Source organism: Pan troglodytes, chromosome 1, assembly GCF_028858775.2.
Source record: "Pan troglodytes isolate AG18354 chromosome 1, NHGRI_mPanTro3-v2.0_pri, whole genome shotgun sequence".
Lineage (NCBI taxonomy): Eukaryota > Metazoa > Chordata > Mammalia > Primates > Hominidae > Pan > Pan troglodytes.
In genome coordinates this window covers 63,089,285-63,113,195 of record NC_072398.2, presented here as the reverse complement: position 1 = coordinate 63,113,195, position 23,911 = coordinate 63,089,285, and the positions used below count along the sequence as shown (strand labels likewise).

General features: G+C 34.8%; 1 protein-coding gene across 9 annotated transcripts in view; it reads left to right on the top strand.

Moving 5' to 3' along the window:
- The window catches only part of HMCN1 (hemicentin 1), a 514,108-nt gene that overhangs the window by 308,530 nt on the left and 181,667 nt on the right, over window positions 1-23,911 (top strand). For all 9 annotated transcript variants that reach the window (XM_063794515.1, XM_054673722.2, XM_514061.8 and 6 more), the window contains 11 exons: window positions 555-667; window positions 2,611-2,770; window positions 3,393-3,561; window positions 6,297-6,424; window positions 7,934-8,206; window positions 10,544-10,639; window positions 13,175-13,369; window positions 14,447-14,577; window positions 14,743-14,890; window positions 17,160-17,286; window positions 20,223-20,377. In XM_063794515.1, the coding sequence (XP_063650585.1) occupies window positions 555-667; window positions 2,611-2,770; window positions 3,393-3,561; window positions 6,297-6,424; window positions 7,934-8,206; window positions 10,544-10,639; window positions 13,175-13,369; window positions 14,447-14,577; window positions 14,743-14,890; window positions 17,160-17,286; window positions 20,223-20,377 (1,695 nt within the window). The remainder of the gene's footprint in view (window positions 1-554; window positions 668-2,610; window positions 2,771-3,392; window positions 3,562-6,296; window positions 6,425-7,933; window positions 8,207-10,543; window positions 10,640-13,174; window positions 13,370-14,446; window positions 14,578-14,742; window positions 14,891-17,159; window positions 17,287-20,222; window positions 20,378-23,911) is intronic.

The window sequence follows — 23,911 nt, the reverse complement described above, 5'->3', positions numbered from 1 at the left end:
AAATTAACTCTTAAGATTTGAGTTTTACCAATGAATTCTTCTTAACAAAACAAATCTTTTTATCTAGGTTAAATGTAGTAACTCACAAAGTGATTCCTGAGTATAGATAGATATTTAATATGTAGTGGTTAAACAGCCCATTTCTCTGGATGTAGGCTTATGTCAGCTTATTGCAGCTTAATGAATAAAGGATAGTGATTGCAGACATGCATTAAATGTGTAGCTCTTAGAGTGCAATTCTGTCTTGGGTTTCCAGCAAAAAAGAAAATGAATTTTCTTCAGTCCTCTCTTATTTTTGTTAGGAAAGTCAGCTTATTAGACATCACTTACTACTTGATTTTAAGTTTTTATTTCATTTTTCAGATCATAACTACTTTATTGTCTTTGTTTAACACACTCTTTTACAGAGATTATCCTACATTTTTATCAGAAAATGTTAAATAATTGCTCATTTTTACAAACATTGATGTTGTAATGAAAATGTTCAACTTTAAGTAGATGATTTTAAATGGAAGAACAGGTGCTCAGATTCTAAATCCTACTTACCTTTTCAGTTCTGCCAACCATTCAGCATGGGCAGCAGATACTCAGTACAATTGAAGGCATTCCAGTAACTTTACCATGCAAAGCAAGTGGAATTCCCAAACCATCTGTCATCTGGTCCAAGGTAAATGATACATCTAGTTATATTTCCTGAAGAGCAGAGTGTGAAGTTCACCTGCAAGTTATCCCCAGTCTTGAGCAGGAGGCTCAGGAGTGGGGCATGGAAAGAAGATAAGTTAATAAAGGATTTCCTATGTGGCTGGACAGATGTGCTAGGAACCCTCCAAGAAACCATATAGATGCACCTCAGAAGGCTCCCTCGGAGGGACAGGAAGTTGTGTATTTATGCATGACATATTCCCTCCACTCCCCAGAGAAGCTTACACTGCTGTACTTGCTGGCTGTGGCCTTCTGGGGCTTTGGATAAAGCCCTGGTCCAAAAAAAAAAAAAAAAAAAACTTAAGTGCAAGAAGGATGACCCTGGTGGCGCATGTGGAGCTGACCACTAGAGCTGCGCTGAAATTAAGAGGGAAGAGGGCTTAGGGATGTGGCTCGGGGTAAAAAAGGAACTGCTATGAGATGTAAAGTGCTTAGAAAAGTTCCCGGCACACAGGTTATGCTATGGACGTGTTCACTGTAATGTTGCTAATACCATTCAAGTCTCAAGTAGGTGATTTCACTAAAGGCCTTTTAAGGTTCCTTCTAAATGATATGACTGCATGGATTTTCCTGTTTATAAAGTTCTATGGTATAGTCACAAATTCTATGTATGACTAAAAATTGTAAGACACATACACAAACTAATTTATTCCCCTCTATATCCCTGTCATGTTGTTCAGCTTTTACTTGTATTCTTGCAGTAAAGAAAAGCCCATTTCCTGAGGAAGTCCTTTCATCCTTGAACAGCCACAAAGATGGCACATTTTCTGTAAATGAATTTGAACCCAGCAAATACAAAGTAATGACATGCTAATGAAGTATGGCATTTTTATAATTAGCACTACTAGTGTTTTGCCATACCATCTAGTTTTATCTATCTAAAAATCTCTGAAATATGGAGAAGTTGGTGTTGACATTTGTAAATAAATTAAAAAGTTAGCTTTTTAAAAAAATTATTCTGGACAGAAAAGTCACAGAAGTGAAGCTAATCCCTGAACTGCACTGTAACTAGCACTGAGTAGAAGTTTAATGCATTTTAAGGAAAATGTAAAAGTGAAATATTTCCAGGTTGATCTTTGTGCTGTGGCCAAGCACAGAGTAGTTAAGAACTTGGGCTCTAGAGCCTCGCCGCTGGATTTCAACCCCAGCTCTACCACTGATGGGCTTTGTGATCTTGGGCAAATTACTCTACTCCCCTCTCCCATGCTTTGATACTCTAAACTGCAAAATGAGGGTTGTGGTAGTTGCTACTCGTAAGATTGTTGTGAGTGTTAAAATTGTTAATTCAGGTAAAGTGCTCGAAACAGAGTCTGGCATAGCATAAGCATTCACTGTACCATCCTTATCATTACTGTTCTCTGCCTTCTTAAGTAGCTCTGGAATGAAGATGACATGATTTGGTATGGAGAAATATCACTTTTAGTACTTTTTTTTTTTTTTTTTTTTGAGATGGAGTCTCGCTCTGTCACACAGGCTAGAGTGCAGTGGCATGATCTTGGCTCACTGCAAGTTCCACTTCCCGGGTTCACGCCATTATCCTGCCTCAGCCTCCCGAGTAGCTGGGACTACAGGTGCCTGCCACCTCGCCCGGCTAATTTTTTGTGTTTTTAGTAGGGACGGGGTTTCACTGTGGTCTCGATCTCCTGACCTTGTGATCTGCCCGCCTTGGCCTCCCAAAGTGCTGGGATTACAGGTGTGAGCCACCGCACCTGGCCCACTTTTAGTACTTTTATTTGTCTAATTTTTCTCATAAATAACTTTTTTCAAGTTAGCATTTTAAAATTTACTCTATTCCCCTCTTGGAGATGTTTTTTTCTCTCTATTCCTCTTCCAGAAATTGTCACTCTTTTATAATCTTAAAACAAACAAACAAACAAAAAACCCTTTGCTTTTCGCCGTGTTTTGCAGAAAGGAGAGCTGATTTCAACCAGCGGTGCTAAGTTTTCAGCAGGGGCTGATGGCAGTCTGTATGTGGTGTCACCTGGAGGAGAGGAGAGTGGAGAGTATGTCTGCACTGCCACCAATGCAGCCGGCTACGCCAAAAGGAAAGTGCAGCTAACAGTCTATGGTGAGAGCTGGTGGAGGAATGGTTTTTATTGACATTGTCTATCTGTGCCAAAACTCACAGTTCTTTCCCCAATACTGTTACCAGATGCATGTACCCCTAAAGTGAACTGCTCCCCCAAGTTTCTATTTTTTTTTTTTTTTTACAGAAATGCATTTTTTACTGCCAACCAAAATCACTTCTACTTAGATTCTGATTTTAAGGAATGCAATTGTATAGTCTTTCGGAAAAATTTTATGGTGTTTTCCCAAGAAGTATGCTTATTGCACCCAACCCTCTTCAGTAACACCAGTTAGTTAACACTCCTAGCAAAGCCAAACCTCAGCTATGTCTTGGGTAGGAGTCTGCCTTGAGGGTTTACTTTTACAGATGTTAGACTCTGAGAGGGCATTGCAGCTGATCTCTTCATTGTGTTCTAAAAGGAATTACTGACTAGAGAAAGTTTTTCGTCATTTCTCTTTTAGTTCTCACAATAAATGTATTAATGGAAAGTTTTAGCTTATGTCCTGAATAGCATCTTTTTATAAATTACTTAAGAACATTAGTAGTCCACATTTTAATGTAAATTAAACTGTGCTTTGTTTTCAATATACTATTTCCCTTCCAAAACATGTGTTTATTTTAGTAAGGCCCAGAGTGTTTGGAGATCAACGAGGACTGTCCCAGGATAAGCCTGTTGAGATCTCCGTCCTTGCAGGGGAAGAGGTAACACTTCCATGTGAAGTGAAGAGCTTACCTCCACCCATAATTACTTGGGCCAAAGAAACCCAGCTCATCTCACCGTTCTCTCCAAGGTAGGAGATCTGGGATGAATTGCAACACATGAAAACATAATCAACCTCTTGGGACAGATGGCCATGCCTATTCAGGTTATCAAACATCTCAAAAAATCACCTTTAAAATTGAGATAATTCACATGTACATCTGAGTCTACAGGAAGTATTTATAACACTGAATCATGCTTCTGACATCTTTAATGTCAGAAATGCTAACATTCAGCTTTGCCATAATTTTTCCCTGGTGCATTTTATAAGGTAGTTATTAAAATGGAGCAGAATTGTATGAGATTCCTGTTAGTCCAATGTGTAAGCACACATAGAATTCCATTAATCCCATAAGAGCAATAAAATACAATAGGCACACTCTAATGTCTAGGATTTGGCTTTCATTGGATGATTTTGTAAGTCTTCTTGCTTAAACCCTTATACAAATATGAGCACATTGAGACAATATACTGTATTTGATAGGCTGAGTGACATAAGAAGAAGAATGCTGGAGCTTTAAAAGCACAACCTTTGTTGCCAACCAGCTATAAGTTTAAATTTATCTCTTACACTTAAACTTTGCCTGAAACCTTTGGCAATTTTTAAGGGGTCTCTCTGAACCTCATATTTCCTATTTATAAAATGGGGATGATACTTACCTGAGAGAATTATGTAAGATAATGTACATTTCACATTCACTGTCTCTAGTTCTTGGTTACTATTTTAACCCAACATCAAGGCAAAAGTTACTGGTGAAATAAGAATTAGTCACTAGACTATAATTAACTTTCTGTTAGAATCATTGATATATAATTATGAAGATATAAATTCATGCTAGTGTCATTTCCCTACTGCCAGTGAAGGAAAAAAATAAAGAAGGACTTTATATAATTTTACTATTTGTTTGAAAAAAATATTTGTTTTGAATGTTTTTTAGTAAAAAATTACAGTAATACAGATCAGAAAGTTTTATTGTTCCCTTCCACAGTCACAGTTTCTCCTCCCTCTTCCCAGGGGCAAACACTGCCACGAGCTTGGTATGCATTCTACACATACATCCTTAAACAATGTAGATTACTGTTTTCTGTGTTTTCAATTTTGTTTTGTGTGTCTGTTTTCAATTTGCCATTGTAACAAATGGTATATTATTATTTTGTTACTTGCCTTATTAAGTCAACATTTATCCACTGTTATACATAGGGATTCCATTTATTCATTTTAACTGCTACATGCATATTCTACATTTTATTTTTTCATTCCTTTATTTATGGACATTCTGGTTTGTTTACTCTTTTTTTAAAAAAAAAAAAGGCTTTTCAGTGAATAGCTTTGTATATTTCTCTTTGTATACTCATGCATGACTTTCTTTAGGACCTATATACAGAGCTACAATTCCTGGTCAAAGCAAACTCCTGCTTCCAGCTTTATAGGCATTGCTAAATTGCTTTCCAAAGGGACAGTATTGATTGTCCATCCACCAACAGAATATAAGTGTACCTGTTTCCATGTTCTAATTAGTGCATGGTATTGACTGACTGAGGAATTTTTGCCAATTGATGGGTGTAAAATGGTATCTTGTAATTGTTTTAATTTTCATGTGATTAACTTCAAGTGAACTGAGAACACTTTTACGTGTTTGTTGGCCATTTGTGGTATTGGTGAATAACCTGTAAATCTGTTGCACAGTTTTCTGGTGACTTGTCTTTCTCTTATTGAATGTAGAAATTTGGTCTTTATTTTTGATAATAATCTTTTGTCTTTTATATGTGTTGAAAATATCTTCTCTCAGTCTATTTCTGTGGTGTCAAGTTTATGTGTGGTGTCTTTTGTTGTACAGAAGGTTTCAGTTTTTAAGGAGCACAGTGTATTAATCTGTTCTTTTTCAGATGTGCACTTTTTGTATCTTAACATGAAGAAAATTATAAACATAACCTTCAATGTTTAATTCTAATATTTTAAGTTTTCTTTTTCACATTTTGGACTTCAATCTATCTGAATTTTAAATTTTGTAAATAATATCAGGTAGTGCTCTAATTTTATATCTTTATTTTTCCATTTGGAGAGCCAGTTGCCCGACATCACTTTGAATAGTCAATACTTTCCTTACTTTTTGTAATATCACCTCTGATGTTACATATTACATGTTGAGTTTTCAAATATGCTTAGGTCTTTCTGGAGGACTCTGTCCTTAACTATTTATTCATTTGCATGTCTCTGGGCCAATAGCACTCTTCATTTGACTTAGCTGTATAAGAAATCTTGGTACTAGGTAGGTCTACCTAGCCTCCCCTATCCTTTAAAACTATTTTAACACAATGCAATAACATTTTTATATGTAGGTCTGGCTCACCCAGCTGCATTATTACTTGATAGGAGGAATGTATTCAACTATTTTTGAGAACATGTATGTCTTCTTTTTCCTTTACTTTAACATTGTAGAAAATAATAATAAAACCTTCAAAATAAATTCAAAGTTAACTCAAATATACATTTGCTTTATAGAGCAGAAAGAAGCACAATTATTTGGGAATTTCAGACCATTAAGATTTAAAAGTAAAATAAAACTGTTTTATGTTTGCAGGAAAATCATACACAAGATAATTATGAAAAGTCCTGGCTTTTAAGGTGTATAGATGTACATTGCAGATGGGAAAATGGTTTAAAAAACTACTTGCAGAGTAGTAATTTCATACTGAAGTGTAGCTGCATAGGGGATATTTAAATTCTCCTCTTCCATGGTCTACTATATGGTTTCTTTCTTTTAGACACACATTCCTCCCTTCTGGTTCAATGAAGATCACTGAAACCCGCACTTCAGATAGTGGGATGTATCTTTGTGTTGCCACAAATATTGCTGGGAATGTGACTCAGGCTGTCAAATTAAATGTCCATGGTGAGTCTTGAAATGAGAACATATGACAACCCTGTGGACTGGCCACACAAAAACCCATAATCCTAGTTTATTTGACAGTTAATTTCCAAATTGTATATAGAGTGATTAAAGAAAAAAATTCTCTAAAATCTGAGACTTGTGATTTTCTTTCGTTTACTCTGAAAAGTCTTCCTGCTATTTATAAACAATCTTCTGTTTCTTCCTTTATCAAATAAACTATGTTAAATTTTTGGATCTCAATTTTTCTAACGGTCAACAGTCACTTATTGCTATTATTGTTGATATACAGTAGGAAAAAATGTGTTTAAGCTGGTAGCATTTTATAGAAGCTAATACAAATTTCAAATAATAATTTATTAGTATTTAAATGATAATTTTCAATATTTAAAGATCTCAGCAACTGAAAAAATTCTGTTTCCTAGGACTCTTTGACTACAACTCCCTAGTTAGTTTGCTTTATTCCTCCAATCCACATAGTCCATCCAGTTCTTCATTCATTCAACACACTGAGTGCATACTCTACACCAGGCATTGTTTAGATGAAAGATATTCAAATATCAGAAGAAATTAGCTGAGATAGGATTGATCTGATTTAACTCTCAGATGAATCACCACAATTGTGTCCCCATTGATTATGTGGTGTGAAGTCATACCAGAGTTCTGTCATTTACTAGCTCTAGGGCATCAGGCATATTCACTAACCTTTCTTATTTTTAGTTTTCTCTTTCATAAAATGATGATAATATTATCATAAACTATATAAGGTTGTTAGTGACAACCTTTAGAAAGTGTTCATTAAATATTAAGTTAAAGAAAAAAAACATAGAAATTGTGCTTTTTAAGGATGTATGGTACATTAATTATAATTATGTCCTTGTGGCTCAACTTGATTCTACGGTGCACAATGCAAGTATGTGGAAATCAGGAATCGTTTGCTGGTGTTTTGATAAACTACTGCATTTAAATTTCTGAAGGAAGTCGATAAAAGGAAGAGATAGAGGCTCTTTGTGGTTTTCTCATCTGAAATTAGCAAAAGATTTCATGAGAAACTTTTCTTATTGTTTCACTGATCCTTCTACAAAGAGAACAGAAACTGAGTACATGGAGAGAAATGCTTTTTGTCCCTTATATTATAGAAATTAACTGGATTGCCTTTTAAGAGAGTTTTTAAGCTAAAATTATTTACAAAATTAAAAGAAGCCTAACATTTTAAAATGCTTGCTGTTCCTCAAGTTTGGAACTAAGAGTTTTATATTTATTATTTCCTGTTATCCTTGCAGTGTACCAGCATTACAGGCTATTTTCCCTGGATTATCAAGGAAACAGGCCTCAGGAAGTTTACTGACTTGTCCTAGATCACCTAGCTAGTGAATGATCCGAGCCTAGGTCCAAATTCTGAAATTATTTCCCTTTTCCATGGCTGCCTGTTGATAAGGAGCTCTCGTTTAAAGTGAGTAAAGAAAGGAATTTGTGAAAGTTGGATTATTAATACCCAATTATTATTTCTAGTTCCTCCAAAGATACAGCGTGGACCTAAACATCTCAAAGTCCAAGTTGGTCAAAGAGTGGATATTCCATGTAATGCTCAAGGGACTCCTCTTCCTGTAATCACCTGGTCCAAAGGTGGAAGCACTATGCTGGTTGATGGAGAGCACCATGTTAGCAATCCAGACGGAACTTTAAGCATCGACCAAGCCACGCCCTCAGATGCTGGCATATATACATGTGTTGCTACTAACATAGCAGGCACTGATGAAACAGAGATAACGCTACATGTCCAAGGTGATTCTTGACACAGGAAAATATATGTATGTAGGGTGGGGAGTGAGAGAAAAGCCCTAGAGCTAAATAGATTATCTTCGATAATCTTAAATGACTTCAGAAAGAGTTCTATATAACTTTTGTGACTCTTTAACTTTGAAAGAACCATTCCCAAAAGAAATGAAACATACCATTTCTAAACCTGCATCAATTTTTGTATGTTTACTTTTGAAGCAAAGTTGCCATGGATCATGTAGAAAACAGAAACAATCCTAGATGATGCCGCACCCAATGTTTTTGGTTTGGGAGACATTGCGGGAAGAGTGAGTTGGAGTAGGTTGTCACCTCACAGTGCTGGGGTGCACTCAAAATAGAGCCCTAGGAAATCTAGGTCCGCTACTTCTCTATTAATACTGTATTTGCTTTGAAGATTTAAAGATCAATGTTTATTTCTTCAAGCAACAAATACTGATCGAGCTCTTGCCAGGCATCCATCATGTTTAGGCGGTGATGAGAAAGTAGTGACAAAGGCAAAACCCCTGCTTTCATGAGCTGTTCTAGTGTGAGTAGACAGAAAACAGGCAAACAAACAAGAAATACGATTGTGAAAAGTGCTTTGTGGGAAATTAAAATATGGCAATGGTCCTGAGAGTTGCCTATGTTAGATTAGACTATCAAGCAGGACTTCTCTGAGAAGGTGATCTTTAGAGTGAGATCCTCTGGACTGGAAAGAACCGGCCACATGAAAATCAGGGGGAAGAGCATTCTTGTCAGAGGGAATACTAGTACAAAGACAAGAAGAAAAGATAAGCAGGTATGGTATTTAGCACAGTATTAGATAGTTCTTAGCGCTGTACTGAGTATTAGTATTAATTAGTACTACTACTGTTCTAAGTATTAGTACAGTACTAAGGTACCTGGCCCATTGTAGTTTTGTTGGATGGTTGGCTAGGACACTAATGGAGAAGTTTTCCTGTTCATTCCACAAACTTTATTGCATATTCATGTTTATAGTTGAATGGGACAGATAATAATTCATGAAATAATCTCATGACTATGTAATTAGACATTGGTTATGCCCTCATGAAATGGTGGAAAACTCTATATGAGCTTTTAACAGAAAGACAAACCACACAAGGCCTCCCTTGGGGTAGGGACATGTCAGTTGAGATTTGAAGGGTAGGTAGAAGTGAGGGGCAGCCCTTCCAAGATAATGTGGAGAGAACTTTCCAGGAGAAGGACATAGAATATGAAGAGAAGAGCATGTAATATTTTGGAGACACTGGAATCAGTCATCAATCAGTGAAGGCCAGCTGGCTGCATTCCAGACTGAGGGCTGACTAATATGTGATGAAGCTGGAGATGTGGTCATGGGTCAGGTTATCCAAGACCTAGGAAACCAGACTAATGAAGTTAGACTTTATTCTAAATGCAATAAGAAGACTTTAAGAAGTTATCGTTGGGAAAGTGATGTGGCTGATTTCCAGTTTTAAAAGTCACTCTTTTGGGAGGGAATCATTCGGCTAGAGAAGACAAGGGAAACTGGTATAGACTATTGTAGTAGCCCAGGTAAAAGATGATGGTAGTTAGAATGAGGAAAAGAAGGGAATGGGCTAAAAAATAAATAGGAAAGGAAATACTCGGGACATGGTGACGGATTGGATATGAGAGTGAAGGAGATAGAGTTCTCAAGAATAACTCCCAAATTTCTTTATGAAATGAATGGATGATGGAGCTGTTCAGAGACATGGGATGCACTGACAGGGGGCACTTAGGAAAGAACAGGTCTGAAACTTTATCTTATAGACAAAATGAGTACAAGTAATGATTTGAATTAGATAAGTCAATGATGAGATTTGTGTTTCAGAGAGAGTATTCTGGGGACTGTGCAGAATATCAATCTAAAGGGGAACATGTTTGAGAAAAGGATCCCCATAAGAAGTCTATTGGAATAGCCTGGTAAGAGAAAATAAGGGTTGGAAATAAGCAATGGTCTTAAGCATAGAGAGGAAGACACAGATATGTGAACATATGTGGTACTATGTGACTGGATATGGAGGTCAAGCTTAAGGGAGAAAGAAAAATGACTGGGTGGACCACAGTGCCTTCACTGAGGGAATAAGGGAACAGAACAGGATTGTGGGAAGCATAAAATAATGAATTTTGTTTGGAGAATTTTGAGTTTAAGGCACTGGGTGACGTCTAGGTAGAAATGTTTGGCAACTGGAAATAGGAATCATATTTAAAAGAAGAATCAGCAGAGATAGCAACTCATCAGTGCAGGTAGTTAATTGTGCCTTAGGAGAGTTTGAAATTGCTCAAAGAAAGCCTGTGATAATGCATTTATTTTCCTAATAGAACCACCCACAGTGGAAGATCTAGAACCTCCATATAACACTCCTTTCCAAGAAAGAGTGGCCAATCAACGCATTGCATTTCCATGTCCTGCAAAAGGTATGTAATACTGAAAGATATAGGCATTGGCATAATGTTATATGGCTTCAGAATGCTATATTGAATCCAAATTGTCATCCTTATAAAATTCTACATCAATCCTTGGTAGAACATTTGAGCATAATAGAAACTAACCCATTTTTCAGAAAACAGCTCTTTGAATAAGTATTTTTTTTCCTTGCAGGTATTTTATTTATTTCAATGTAAAGACTTTCCATTCTTCAAACTTGCCTAGTCTCACATGTTTTCCAGTTCAGATCCTTCCTGCTACTTCTTATTTCATTCTTTTTTTTTTTTGGCAGGTTTTGTCTTTACAATGTGATAGCTGGAGCTATTCAAAATATTCCAGATTTATCTCAACCAGGCAGAGGTATAATTAGGACTATTCCTTTGTTTGTTCTGGACACTTCTAAAAACCTCTTTTCCTAAATCTACTCTCAACTGGTAATTCTAGGGCCAGCTTGTAAATTGTCACTTGGAGGTTTATTCAAGCCCTTCCTTTCCTTGAATTTCTGGGCTTTCTATCCTACCATGTTTTCTGCCAGGAGATTGATATTATTTCTCCTCAGGGGAATGTGAAAAGGACTGTCACTTTCACCCTAACTCTGCCAAGTAGGTAATTAAGAACATCCTCTCTTTCAAGTGTGTATTCATCAGCAGTGATTTAAAGCAGGTTTGCAGCAGTTCTGGCAAAGTCCAAGCAGTAGTCTTTCCATAACCTCCTGAGTGCCTCCAGGTGGCTGGTACCATTTGTGCCCCCCACATGTGCCTTTTAGTAGTTGTTCCTGGGCAGCAGCAACTGAAGGCCCTCATGGCTGTCTCTGTTTCTGTGGCAAGCTTTTCAATCTCAGCAGCAGCTGCCATGATTACTTTATTTTCTACCTATATTAAAACAAAAATGTCTTTAACAAGCTTTTCAGATACCTAAAGAATTAACAATAACTATTCCAAGAGTCACTGAGAATTAGGGAGGTGAAGCCTGGAAGGAGGCCTTCTTTAGAAGGGTTTAAGCTCAGGGAAGTACCATGAGTGTTCACTCCCACTGGACCCGCTGGTGGCAGTGTTGCTTCTTGTTCCCCACTGGATTCCTGACTCCCAAGCTAATTTCTTGTTTTGACTTCCCTTTTCCACCTAGAAAAACATCTCTTCCTTACTTCCTCATTTTCACCTGGAATATAATGCTTGAATTCATTTAAAGTTACTAGACATCGTTTTCATTATCTTTTACTATGATTTTCATCTTGCTCATGGTTGTTCTATCATTTAAAAATTAAAGACAATGCAATTTCTTTCTTTTGTTTGTTCATTTACATTTTTATTAACTCAACAAGTATTAATGAAGTAGTCTGATTAAAGTTCATAAAGGAATGACTGAGATGTAAGGAGATGATTACAGCCTCCTTTTTTCTTGACAACATGGACAGGCAACTAGAGTCTATCAGTTTAACCTTTTTGTTCTCATCAGTCAACATTATACTATGAGCACAATTAAATAGGTCAATCTTTAATTTTTTTCCATAAATATAACTTTCATAGTCACTGTTTAAGCCTTTAACTCAATTTAAGTGTAGCTTCAATGACATATTCTACATATTTCTGCTATTCTTTTATATATATATCCTGGGTTATATGTTCGTCTTTTAATATTTTACTGTCATTTAATACAAGATTATTAACAATGTCTTATGTAATCATGTAATTTTTATTTAATGTTTTTTATTATTATTATAGAGATTAAATAATTTTTTTAATGCTTAGAATAATACCTGGCAAAATGTTTGCTAAATAAATACATTGTTAGTATAGATTTAATGTTTACTTATTTCCAATATTCCTTTTGATTCTATTATACACTCAAAGATTGTTGTATCATTTTTTTTCTCCAAGAGTACATCATTTCCATTCATTCTGTTAGTCATAAATGAATCCAGGAAAGCTATTTGTCTCACTACTTTCTCAACTACCATTTCAAGCATTGAGCTATTATCCTTTGTTTAACAGAATCAGATCTCCAAAAGATGCATGAACAGTAGAGTTTCCTCATCTTTGCAATATCAGGCCTTTTTAAAAAAGGGAATTATAAAACATCGTGTCTCCACATCATTAGATACACTCTATTTGGTTGGCAGTCTTCATGTTGTATTTCTGTGATGGTGTCTTCTTTTTGCTCTGTCTTTATTTCTTCCTAAAACTCTCCCCACATCCAGTCCGTAGGATTAATATAGTTCCTGCCCCGCCAACAAATCACTGTGAACTCACTAGGAAAATGCTTTACTTACTATCATCTGAATGTTTAGATAAAAACAACTTTGTTTAAACTTTACCATAGGTCTCTTAAGACCCACCGGGATTTAGAGGCATTAACTAACATAATCTTCATATTTCCATGCCAGGAGAAATATCTTGAAAGTAGCATAGGACCTAAGGTTATAAATTATTGTCATAATAAAAACTTTATTTCTCTTTGATATATTTGATATTTAATAATTTCTGTTTTTGTTGTAAAATATCACAAGACTTTAATTTCTTATTTAGGTACCCCTAAACCAACCATCAAATGGTTACACAATGGTAGAGAGTTGACAGGCAGAGAGCCTGGCATTTCTATCTTGGAAGATGACACATTGCTGGTTATTGCTTCTGTTACACCCTATGACAATGGGGAGTACATCTGTGTGGCAGTCAATGAAGCTGGAACCACAGAAAGAAAATATAACCTCAAAGTCCATGGTAAATGTAGCTAAAATCATGTAACTGACTGTGTTTGCCAGTCTCCAGTTCTTAAATGTTTAAATTATTCTCTCAGTGTAGTATCATTTAATATTAATGTGAATAGCAGTATTACCAAACAGAAATCTGGTGGTATGATTGCATTTATTATTTGATTTAAACTTTCATGTAATTTTTTACTGTGACTTTACATCATTCAAAATTCAAATGGTAGAAAAAGATACATAGTAAAAAGTCTCCTGACCCTGTGCTGAGCCATCTACTTATCCTCTATTTGGGATAAAGGAAAGTTATCAGCGTGTAGGGGTGTGTGTGTGTGTGTGTGTATGTGTGTGTATGTGTGTGTGTGTATGTGTGTGTGTGTGTGTGTGTATGTATGTATCTTCCCGGAGATATTTTATGAATATAGAAAGAAATACAATGTTTTATCCTCTTTTTATTTATAAAACATACACATATAATAGAACATTATATTCACATTTTTCACCTTCTCTGTCTCACTAAACAATCTATCTTGGATTTTATTTAATGTTCCTAACTGTATAGCATCTCATTGTGTAGATACACAACGATTTATTTAACCTTCCTCTGTTAATGATGAGTGTGTAGATTATTAACTGTTGTTTTTATTAACTTTAAATGAAAATACTGTATATATGCCATTTTGCAAAAGTGAAAGCGTATATATATTTTAAAATTTGATGAATATTGGTTTCTTTAGACACTGGGCAATATTCACCCTCATCAACAAAGTAGTGAGTCTCATGTGACTTAATTAAGACCCCATAAGCTTATATTTTGAGTAATATGTGAAATAAAAGTAGATTCTCCCTTAAGCTTATCCCAAATTTTATCCTAAATTTAAAACCTTGAAATAATAAAAATCCAATAAGGGTTGTTATTATAAATACATTAGTCAAAACTTTTTAATTTTATAACAAAGCATATGCTTAAATATGTCTAGCTTTTCTAGCCATCAAATATTTCAGAATTTGCTGTATAAAGGCCCTTATAAAGAAACTCTATAAATAATATTTATTATGAAACTAGCTAGCTATGACTCCTCTCTTTTTGCAGTTCCTCCAGTAATTAAAGATAAAGAACAAGTTACAAATGTGTCGGTGTTGTTAAATCAGCTGACCAATCTCTTCTGTGAAGTGGAAGGCACTCCATCTCCCATCATTATGTGGTATAAAGATAATGTCCAGGTAAATAGAGTCATCCAAATACGTGTAATTCCTTGCCTCTGCATCTGAAGTAGGTTGTTCAGATGTTCATTTCTTACTACTAATAATATAAACATTCTACTTCAATTTTTAATTATGCATTTTTATTAGGATTGGAAATAACACTGACCATTTTGGCCCTTAAAGGTGACTGAAAGCAGCACTATTCAGATTGTGAACAATGGGAAGATACTGAAGCTCTTCAAAGCCACTCCAGAGGATGCAGGAAGATATTCCTGCAAAGCAATTAATATTGCAGGCACTTCTCAGAAGTACTTTAACATTGATGTGCTAGGTAAGAAATACATCCTTTTAAAAAACTACAATTCAGAAGCATTTCTTACCTAAAATAGAGCTGACTATATGAAAAAGTAAAGAGAAAAAGATAAATTGACAGAAAAACTATAGTTTCATTCTATTATTTTTGTCCTTATTATTTGTTAACCAGAACCATATGATATAGAAATTTTAAAGGGTTTCATTATTTATAATACAGAGATGCCTTTGAATCATATATACAGTAGTATCAAATACTCAAAAGTGGTACTGCTATCTTGTGTAAAATAAGAAATTATTACTCTTGTCAATTTCTCCAGTTAAGTAGGCAGGACATTCTTTGGGAAGTGGCTATAACAGGGTGATACAGAATATATTACATTCATGCTGTGCACATCCTGAAGCTGCTAGGCTGTACTTGAACTGGAAAAGGTAGTAAATCCACTTTCCCCTGCATTCTAGTTAACTCTTGTAACTAAGTCAGTCCTGATTCTAATTAAGTAGGTAGCAGCTGTAATAAATTAGGATGTAAGACATTTTAATGGTAATCATAAATTTAAAATTTTATAATTCTAGTTTGTGAAATTATATTTGCCATTTAAAATTCACTTTGTGATAAAATGACGTTCTCCCTTTTCAATATTTTGCTCCTTACAATGGGCACATAATTTGTAAGTCTTGAGTAGAAGTGAGTGGAGGAATGATACTGCATAAAAATTATATTCATAAACTGCTGTAACATAAAAATAATTCCTCCCATTAGGCTTCTCAAAGCCTGAAATTTTTCTTCCACAAAATCACCATTATTATATTTAAGTATGAGTTATAAAAACAAATTACGAAATCATTGTTATCATGAGTCTTGTTGACATTATTTCTCCTGGTACTTGTCTGCTCCCTTGACTGAATTCCACCTGTGTGCTGATGACTCCCAATTTTTTATCTCCAGTTCAGACTTCTTCCCTGAGCCTAGGGATATATAGCTAATTTTCTCCATAGTATCATGACTTGAATACCTTAGTTTTATATCAAACAAAAAGGTCCCAGTGAAAGCCAGTTCTGGTTGCCTTCATTGATCCCCAGTCTAGGGACTGGTACCTCCATCCACTCACTTGGTTATTCCAGAATCTCCAGGTTCTCACTACTACATTCTCCCCAACGTTTCAAATCTACATGTTTCCTGTTATGTCTACTTCCTAATTCTTTGGTGATCTACTTCTTTTCATCCTTCTGTGAAAGTCTATCATATTCATGAGCTGAATTAATGTAATAGCCTAAGGGCTCACCTGAATCCACTTTTTGCTACTGTAATCCATTCTTCACTTAGGAGTGTGTGGTCTTAAAACACAAATATGATTACATCCCACTCCTCCCCTAATGAAATCCTTTAGTGGCTGGTCATTTTTCTGAGGATGAAGACCAAGCACTTTAACGTGGTGTGAAGGGGGACGACTAGACAGGGAAGTATCCAGAAGCTCTTTAATAAGCTTGATAATTCTGAGAATAAAAACTAGCACATTCTTTTTCATGTTATATTGCATACCAAATTTACCATCTTAGTTGTTTAAAAGACAAAGGTAATATATTTCAAGTAGCACCACAGTATATGTAGAATTTGAACGTTATAAGAGTGATGTTAATTGTCATTCATTATCCAAAATGTATAGCAGTAGCAAATTACATTTGCATCACTGATCACTTACATTCTAAACTACTTTTGCATATGAGTTTAATACACCCAAAAATGAACCCTATACTGTCATAATTCTTGAAGGTAATTGTCTTGCTAGCAAATATTTTATAAATATGTTTCTACATTTAAATTTAACATTTGGGTACACAGAAATGATATGAAAAAGTATTGTTGTGTGGTATTTTATTTTTGACATTATTTTTGACATTAAGATCTTGTTGAAATACTATAGAAATAATTGACTGCTTTCTAACCCCATGCCTGCTCTTTTTTTTTTTTTTTTTTTTTTTTTTTTTTGAGACGGAGTCTCGCTCTGTCGCCCAGGCTGGAGTGCAGTGGCGCGATCTTGGCTCACTGCAAGCTCCGCCTCCCGGGTTCACGCCATTCTCCTGCCTCAGCCTCCCGAGTAGCTGGGACTACAGGCGCCCGCTACCACGCCCGGCTAATTTTTTGTATTTTTAGTAGAGACGGGGTTTCACCGTGTTAGCCAGGATGGTCTCGATCTCCTGACCTCGTGATCCGCCCGCCTCGGCCTCCCAATGCCTGCTCTTTTTGCTGAGTAACAGAGTTTCATAATACACTGTCTTTGTTCAAGTTCCACCCACCATAATAGGTACCAACTTCCCAAATGAAGTCTCAGTTGTCCTCAACCGTGACGTCGCCCTTGAATGCCAGGTCAAAGGCACTCCCTTTCCTGATATTCATTGGTTCAAAGATGGCAAGTGAGTATCTTTTCTGTATTTGTTGCAAGGTTTCAATGATAGGAAAAAGATGTGAAAAATGCATGTGGATTTTCTCCCTCTTAATTATTTTATTACATAGAATATTATTAAATGAGCATACAGGAAAAACAATATTGCTCAAAAGCTAGTCTGAAAGTCTTGTAATTTTTTCATTCTTTTGAATTCAAAGCTCCCTATGAATGTTGGGAATTCATTTTAGAAATATAGAGGAACTCAAATTTAATATACGCTAAATATCCTCTGTCTAAAGACAGTGAAAAATATAAGATCTAAACATGAGATGATTTTCTGTTTACATTGAACTGTCTTATTAAAAAGGAAAATATGTTTATGACAGCAAGATGAATACTAAGCTAGTTCTGTGTATGGGCAAAAAGGAACTACAGATATTTCTCCAACTCCAGATCTCAAGGACTGCTGAGGTGTGCCTACATCGAAATGGCTGCAGTGGTCTGTATTGGTTGTGAGAATTTATTTCTCAAATGGTGGTTACAGTTTGTGTATTATAGTTTCTGGGAACAGATATCTAAGGCCTAAGTAGAAAATAGTCAAGATTTGTGGTATATAAAATAAAAGATTGTATTCAAGCTTTTTATAAATCACTAATAAATACAAACAGCAAAATAGAAAATATGTGGAGGATATGAACAGGCAGTTAAAATATACTAAGGCAATAAACATATTAAAAGATACCATCAATAATTTGATGAATAATAAAGTTTTGTTATTTACAGCTCATATAGGCAAAAAAGCAAAGGTTTGAAATTATCAAATGTTGACTAGAGTATGGGAAACCAAGATACAGTGCTCTGATGGGGAGGATGTAAATTAGTACCTTAAAAGGCAACTTGTTGATATCTATTAAAATCTGATGCACATACACTGCGATGCAGTATCCAGGAGATAGTCATGCATATCCACAGAGAGGCTTGTACATTGATATTTACTGCAACACTGTGATGGCAAAGATGGGAAGGCTGGCTAAAACCCAACATTGGGAGAATAGGTAGATACTTTACAGCATAATCATATTATGGAACACTGCTCACCAATTAAAAAGAATAAGATCAAGTTATGTGTACCAAAAATATCTCCATACCTGTTATAGAGTGAAAGAAAAGCAGAACAATAACCTGACACCACTGATATATTAAAACTTTAGATATCTTTGGGAGTATATTTATAAACATTTTTGTTTATAAATGTTTATAAACAATTTTTTAATTGTTTAAATTGTCTATAAATGTTTATAAACAATTTTTTAATTGTTTAAATTGTTTATAAAGGTTTATAAACAATTTTTTGATTAAATTGTTTATAAATGTTCATAAACAATTTTTTAATTGTTTAAATTGTTTATAAATGTAAAACAAAAACAAAAATGTGTATAATTTTGTTAAAAACAAAAATGTTCATAAATGTAAAAAACATGGAAGAATACAAATCAGGCTGATAAAGAGAAGAAGTCTGGAAAGCAGACTCACATTAGGGGCCACAGACCAAGGATACTTTTTCTCATCATAATGCTTACTTTTTTGTTTAAAATTTTATGTTACTTGCACAATTGACAATCAATAAAAGTTTCAAAGTTACTTAAATTCGAGCAGCATATTATCAATTATTTCTTTAAAAACTTAAAATGTGGCCAGGCACTGTGGCTCACGCCTGTAATCCCAGCACTTTGGGAGGCCAAGGCGAGCAGATCACCTGAGGTCAAGAGTTCAAGACCAGCTTGGCCAACATGGTGAAACTCCGTCTCTACTAAAAATATAAAAATTAGCCGTGCGTGGTGGCAGGTGCCTGTAATTCCAGCTACTTGGGAGGCCGAGGCAGGAGAATCGCTTGAACCCAGGAGGCAGAGGTTGCAGTGAGCTGAAATAGCACCATTGCACTCCAGCCTGGGCAACAAGAGTGAGACTTCATCTCAAAAAAAAAAAAAAACCTTAAAACGCACTAAATGAAGCTACTTTATTCTCTTAACTTTTGAGAGCTATATACAAAGTGTCATACTAAGAAATAGTAAAATATGCTACCATAGGAAGTGAAATGTTTTCTGTTTAATTTCGTAGTCTTACTAGTGTATTATGAATATGGCAATGCATCTAATTATTCATTATGTGGCTAAGTCATTGCAACTTTTAAAAAACTAGCTATGGATATTCCTGAAAAAAGATTTATGGACTGTAAAGGTATGAGCCTTAGGATATCATAGACTTTAACAACCAAATTTTAAAATAAAACTACTGCCAATTACATAAACTGAGCATTTTATAGTAGTCAGTAAATGACTCTGTATAGTAGAAAAAGACTTCCTTGACAGTCATATACGAGCTTCTTTTGACATAAATATCTTTCAATATTTATGATTATGTAAGCATTTGTATTTATTACAATACTTATTTTTAGAGAAGTTGGTATGATTATTGCCTTTAGTAAAAATAACCATTCATGATATTGTGAATACTCTTCTAGATATTATAATGATATTATTTAAAAATAATATTATTTGGTCCAAAATCTATACTGTAATATTTAAAACTCTTAATTTTTCTTTTCCAGATAATGGTAGAATTTTAGCTATGCAAACCAAAAAATTTTTAAAAAGCTGAAAAAAGAATAAGAATGGATGAATGAATAAAACAAATAATGACACTACTGGATTTCTATTAATATTATTATATAATTTAAGTTTGAAATGGAGGAACTTTTCATCTCAAAGAGATATTTATGATTACCTAACTTCTGTTAGTAAAGTGGTTTAAAACTTTTATTCTTGGAGTGCTAATCATATCATTTTATTTTTTAAATTAACTTTTACTTGTATTTTTCACCTGTACTAATGATTTTTGTTGTGATAAATAAGAAATGTGAAAAACTGAAAATAGACCCATGGAATAAAATTGTATTTTTTCTAGGCCTTTATTTTTGGGCGATCCTAATGTTGAACTTCTAGACAGAGGACAAGTCTTACATTTAAAGAATGCACGGAGAAATGACAAGGGGCGCTACCAATGTACTGTGTCTAATGCAGCTGGCAAACAAGCCAAGGATATAAAACTGACTATCTATAGTAAGTGCGATTTTCTTATGCTTTTTATTGTCAGCTCTCATTATAAGTTGACAAGCAGGGTTTACTGGTAACTACACTCTTATTTCATACTGAATAATTTGGAATACTACATACTTAAAGAGAAGAAGGAGCTTATCTTCATGTGTTTTAAAAGGCTAGAATATTGGATCAAATTTTAATGCCTTTTTTCATTAAATATGATTGTCTTCAAAAGATCTAGTGATTTTTATATAATCTCACTTAGACAGAGCAAGAATTTCCTCATTGGTTAGTATATACACAAACCAAATGTCTATATCTTTGAAAGGAACAAAACAAACTTTAAAAATTATAGAGATTTATGAAATAGAATGAAGTTGATGATATGCAGACAATTCAGTTATTCTATTTAAATTCCATCGTGGCCATTATCCTGACCATGTGATTATCTTTTAAATGCCTTATGTGTTTGTGCTACTGTTTTCTCCCAGCTATGTCCCCACCAAATATATGTAGCTCTTATTTTCCGTAACATTATCAGCCTCTTCTGAGGAACGTGATTGCCAAATTCATTTTAATTTTTACCAGTGGAGCCATAGGTAGGCACATGAATATTATGTTTCCAGCACAAAGATTTATACAATAGAAAGGAATAGAACTCAATAGACCTGTAGTGCTCACTGCACTATCTTCTGTCTTTCCATGGTGTATGATGCTCAAGGAAAGTTTAGACACCTCTTAGAATGTCACCTTCTCATAGGATCTTCCCAGTAAAAGCAGTCACCTACTTACTCTCTTGTTTTCACAGCACACATCACTATCTGATATTTGATTGCTTAATTATAGGTTTATTTACTTATGATCTATTTCTTTCCCAGGAATTTAAACTTGATAAGAGTAGGCTTTTGTTTTGCATGTTCCCTACTTTAATGTCTGATACATAGCAAGTCTCAAGAAATATTTGCTAAATGAATGAATGGTCTAGTGTTACACTGTCTAATATGGTAGTCACTAGCCATGTGAGGCTATTGAGCACTTGAAATGTAGCTAGTCCAAACTAAGATGCACTGTTATATAAACTACATACCAGATATCAAAAGCTTAATATGAAAAATGTAATATATCTAATAATAACTTTACATTGATTATATCCAAAATATTATTTTGGATATATTGGGCAAAGTAAAATGTATTATTAGAATTAATTTCCTCTGTTTCTTTCCATATTTTTTAATGTGGCTACCAGAAAATTTAAAATTACATATGTGAGTTTGCATTGGATTTCTATTGAACAACACTGGTTGAGTAATTAATAAGAGTTTGTGTTGAGGCCCAACCACTGCCACTGACTAGCTTTGTGACTGTGGATAAATTTCCTAAACCCTCTGGGCTTCAGTTTTCTCAGCCTTAAAATGGGGATAATAATAGCACCTATGCAGTAGTGTTATTGTGAAGATCAAATGCTAGATACTTTACGTGGATTATTGAGCTTATAGTAAGAGCCCAATAAATGTTATTCATTTATCGTTATCTAATTAGTGATTGTATCATCTTAAAACTTAATGTACATATAGAATCTAGCTTGATTTCTATGTAATTTAATTGCTTTCCAAATCTCCCTTTTTAAATGTTACTGTCTTTATGTAAAGTTCAAATAGCTTTCTTGAATCAAAGAAATTATATTTAATACAGGCTTTTAAATCATTTATATCTATAAATAAAAGCCTTTGGAAGAAATTAGTCATGAAAAGACATGTTCTCTAAAAAAGAATAACATTGCTGAAAGATTAACTATACAAGCATCCAAGTTAAACAGAAGTGCTATTGGTACCATTGGCTTCCCACCAGAGCCAGACTTTTAAACAATAGGTGCAATATTTTTCCCAAGCTGTTGAGTAGTCTTCTCTGCACTATTGTATTTTTGCCAGGATCTGTGATGAATACATTTTGGTGATTCAATAAGACTCTTATTTCCATGGGACTTGGGTTCTTTCATTTTAGATCCTCTTGTTCACTCTGTATGATGCCCCCAGGCACCCAGAAAAGAGGGCTCTATAATGATTAAACCTTCTGAGATTGTCTGAGATAAAAGGCATTGTCATGTAGCAAAGTTTTGAATATTATAATTCAGGAAATAGTGTCATTTCCTCTTTAGCAATGCTCGCCTGCATCCCTTAGGCTTAAATTTATTTCACTTGTGAAAATGCTTTTGTTCTTAAAATGAAAAAAAAAAGTAAAACAGGTATCATGCTTTGGCTAACTGTGAAGAATACATATGTAGATTTCAGATTGAGAGTGTGTTTCATACTACACTTGATTCATTCCTTTTCCTTACTCACTGATATGAGAATGAAGCAGGTGGGTTGATACACTTACAAGGTATAAATGAACATTGTGCCTGAATAAGGAAAGAAACTGAGACAAAATACAAGAGAAAAATAAAAGAGATGGAGGATAAAAAAGAAAAAGAAGAATGTCAAACAGGGAAAAAAGTAAATGAAGTTTTAATATCCTATCGGGAGATTGTGCAGATTTACTAGTAGTTCTGAGGCAAAGATTTGTAAACTGTGGTCCACAGATGAGTTTTGGAGGTTTGAGAGCTTCCCTAAGTCAGCAATCCCCAACCATTTTGGCACCAGGGTCGGTTTTGTGGAACGAAACTGTTCCACTGCACATCATCAGGCATTAGTTGGATTCTCACGAGAAGCCAGCAAAATAGAGTTCGCGCTCCTATGAGAATCTGATGCCCTCGTTGAGATGACAGGAGACAGAGCTCAGGTGGTAATGCTTGCTCGTCCGTCACCTCCTGCTGCAGGGCCCAGTTCCTAACAGGCCATGGATCCGAACCCTTCCATGGCCCAGGGGTTGGGAACTCCTGCCCTAAATTGCATAAAAGTCTTGAGGGGTGTGCGTGTCTGTGTGTGTGTCTGTGTCTGTGTGTATGTATGTGTGTGTGGGGGATACATGGGTGTATGTATACATGCATATATATGTACAGTTTAATGAGCAGTGTATTCATAATTTTTATTTGTATTCCCTTCCCCCAAATGGAAGTATAGTTCTCTGGCAAATATGTATGAATTAAAATGAAAGAGGAAGTGAAATATTTATGTATTTGTCAAATTTAAGCAGTGGATGCTATGTTATTACACCATCAATTGCAATTATTCTTTGAGTAATTTTTCTCATTTTCGTAAATACAAACTTTTAAAGTAGATCCTTCCTGATACAAATGGTATCCTTTCTAAAGAATTCACGAAATATGTGGATTTGTTTGAACCTGTGTTCTTGGTTTCATTAATATATTATCCAACTGGTTAGGCTAGCCAGCGATTTATGCAATTTGAGCCAAAGTTTGATAGGCATTTATAGATTAACATATGATATAAATAATCTCAGTCAAAATTAAAATTTAAAGCATAAGTAAAATGCTCTTTCTTAGGATTTCAAAATAGTAGCTTGAATTTGTGTTAATGAATTACCGATAGCAGGACTTGGCAAACCTTTTTTATAAAGGGCAATATAGTAAATATTTTAGGCTTTGCAGACCATTAG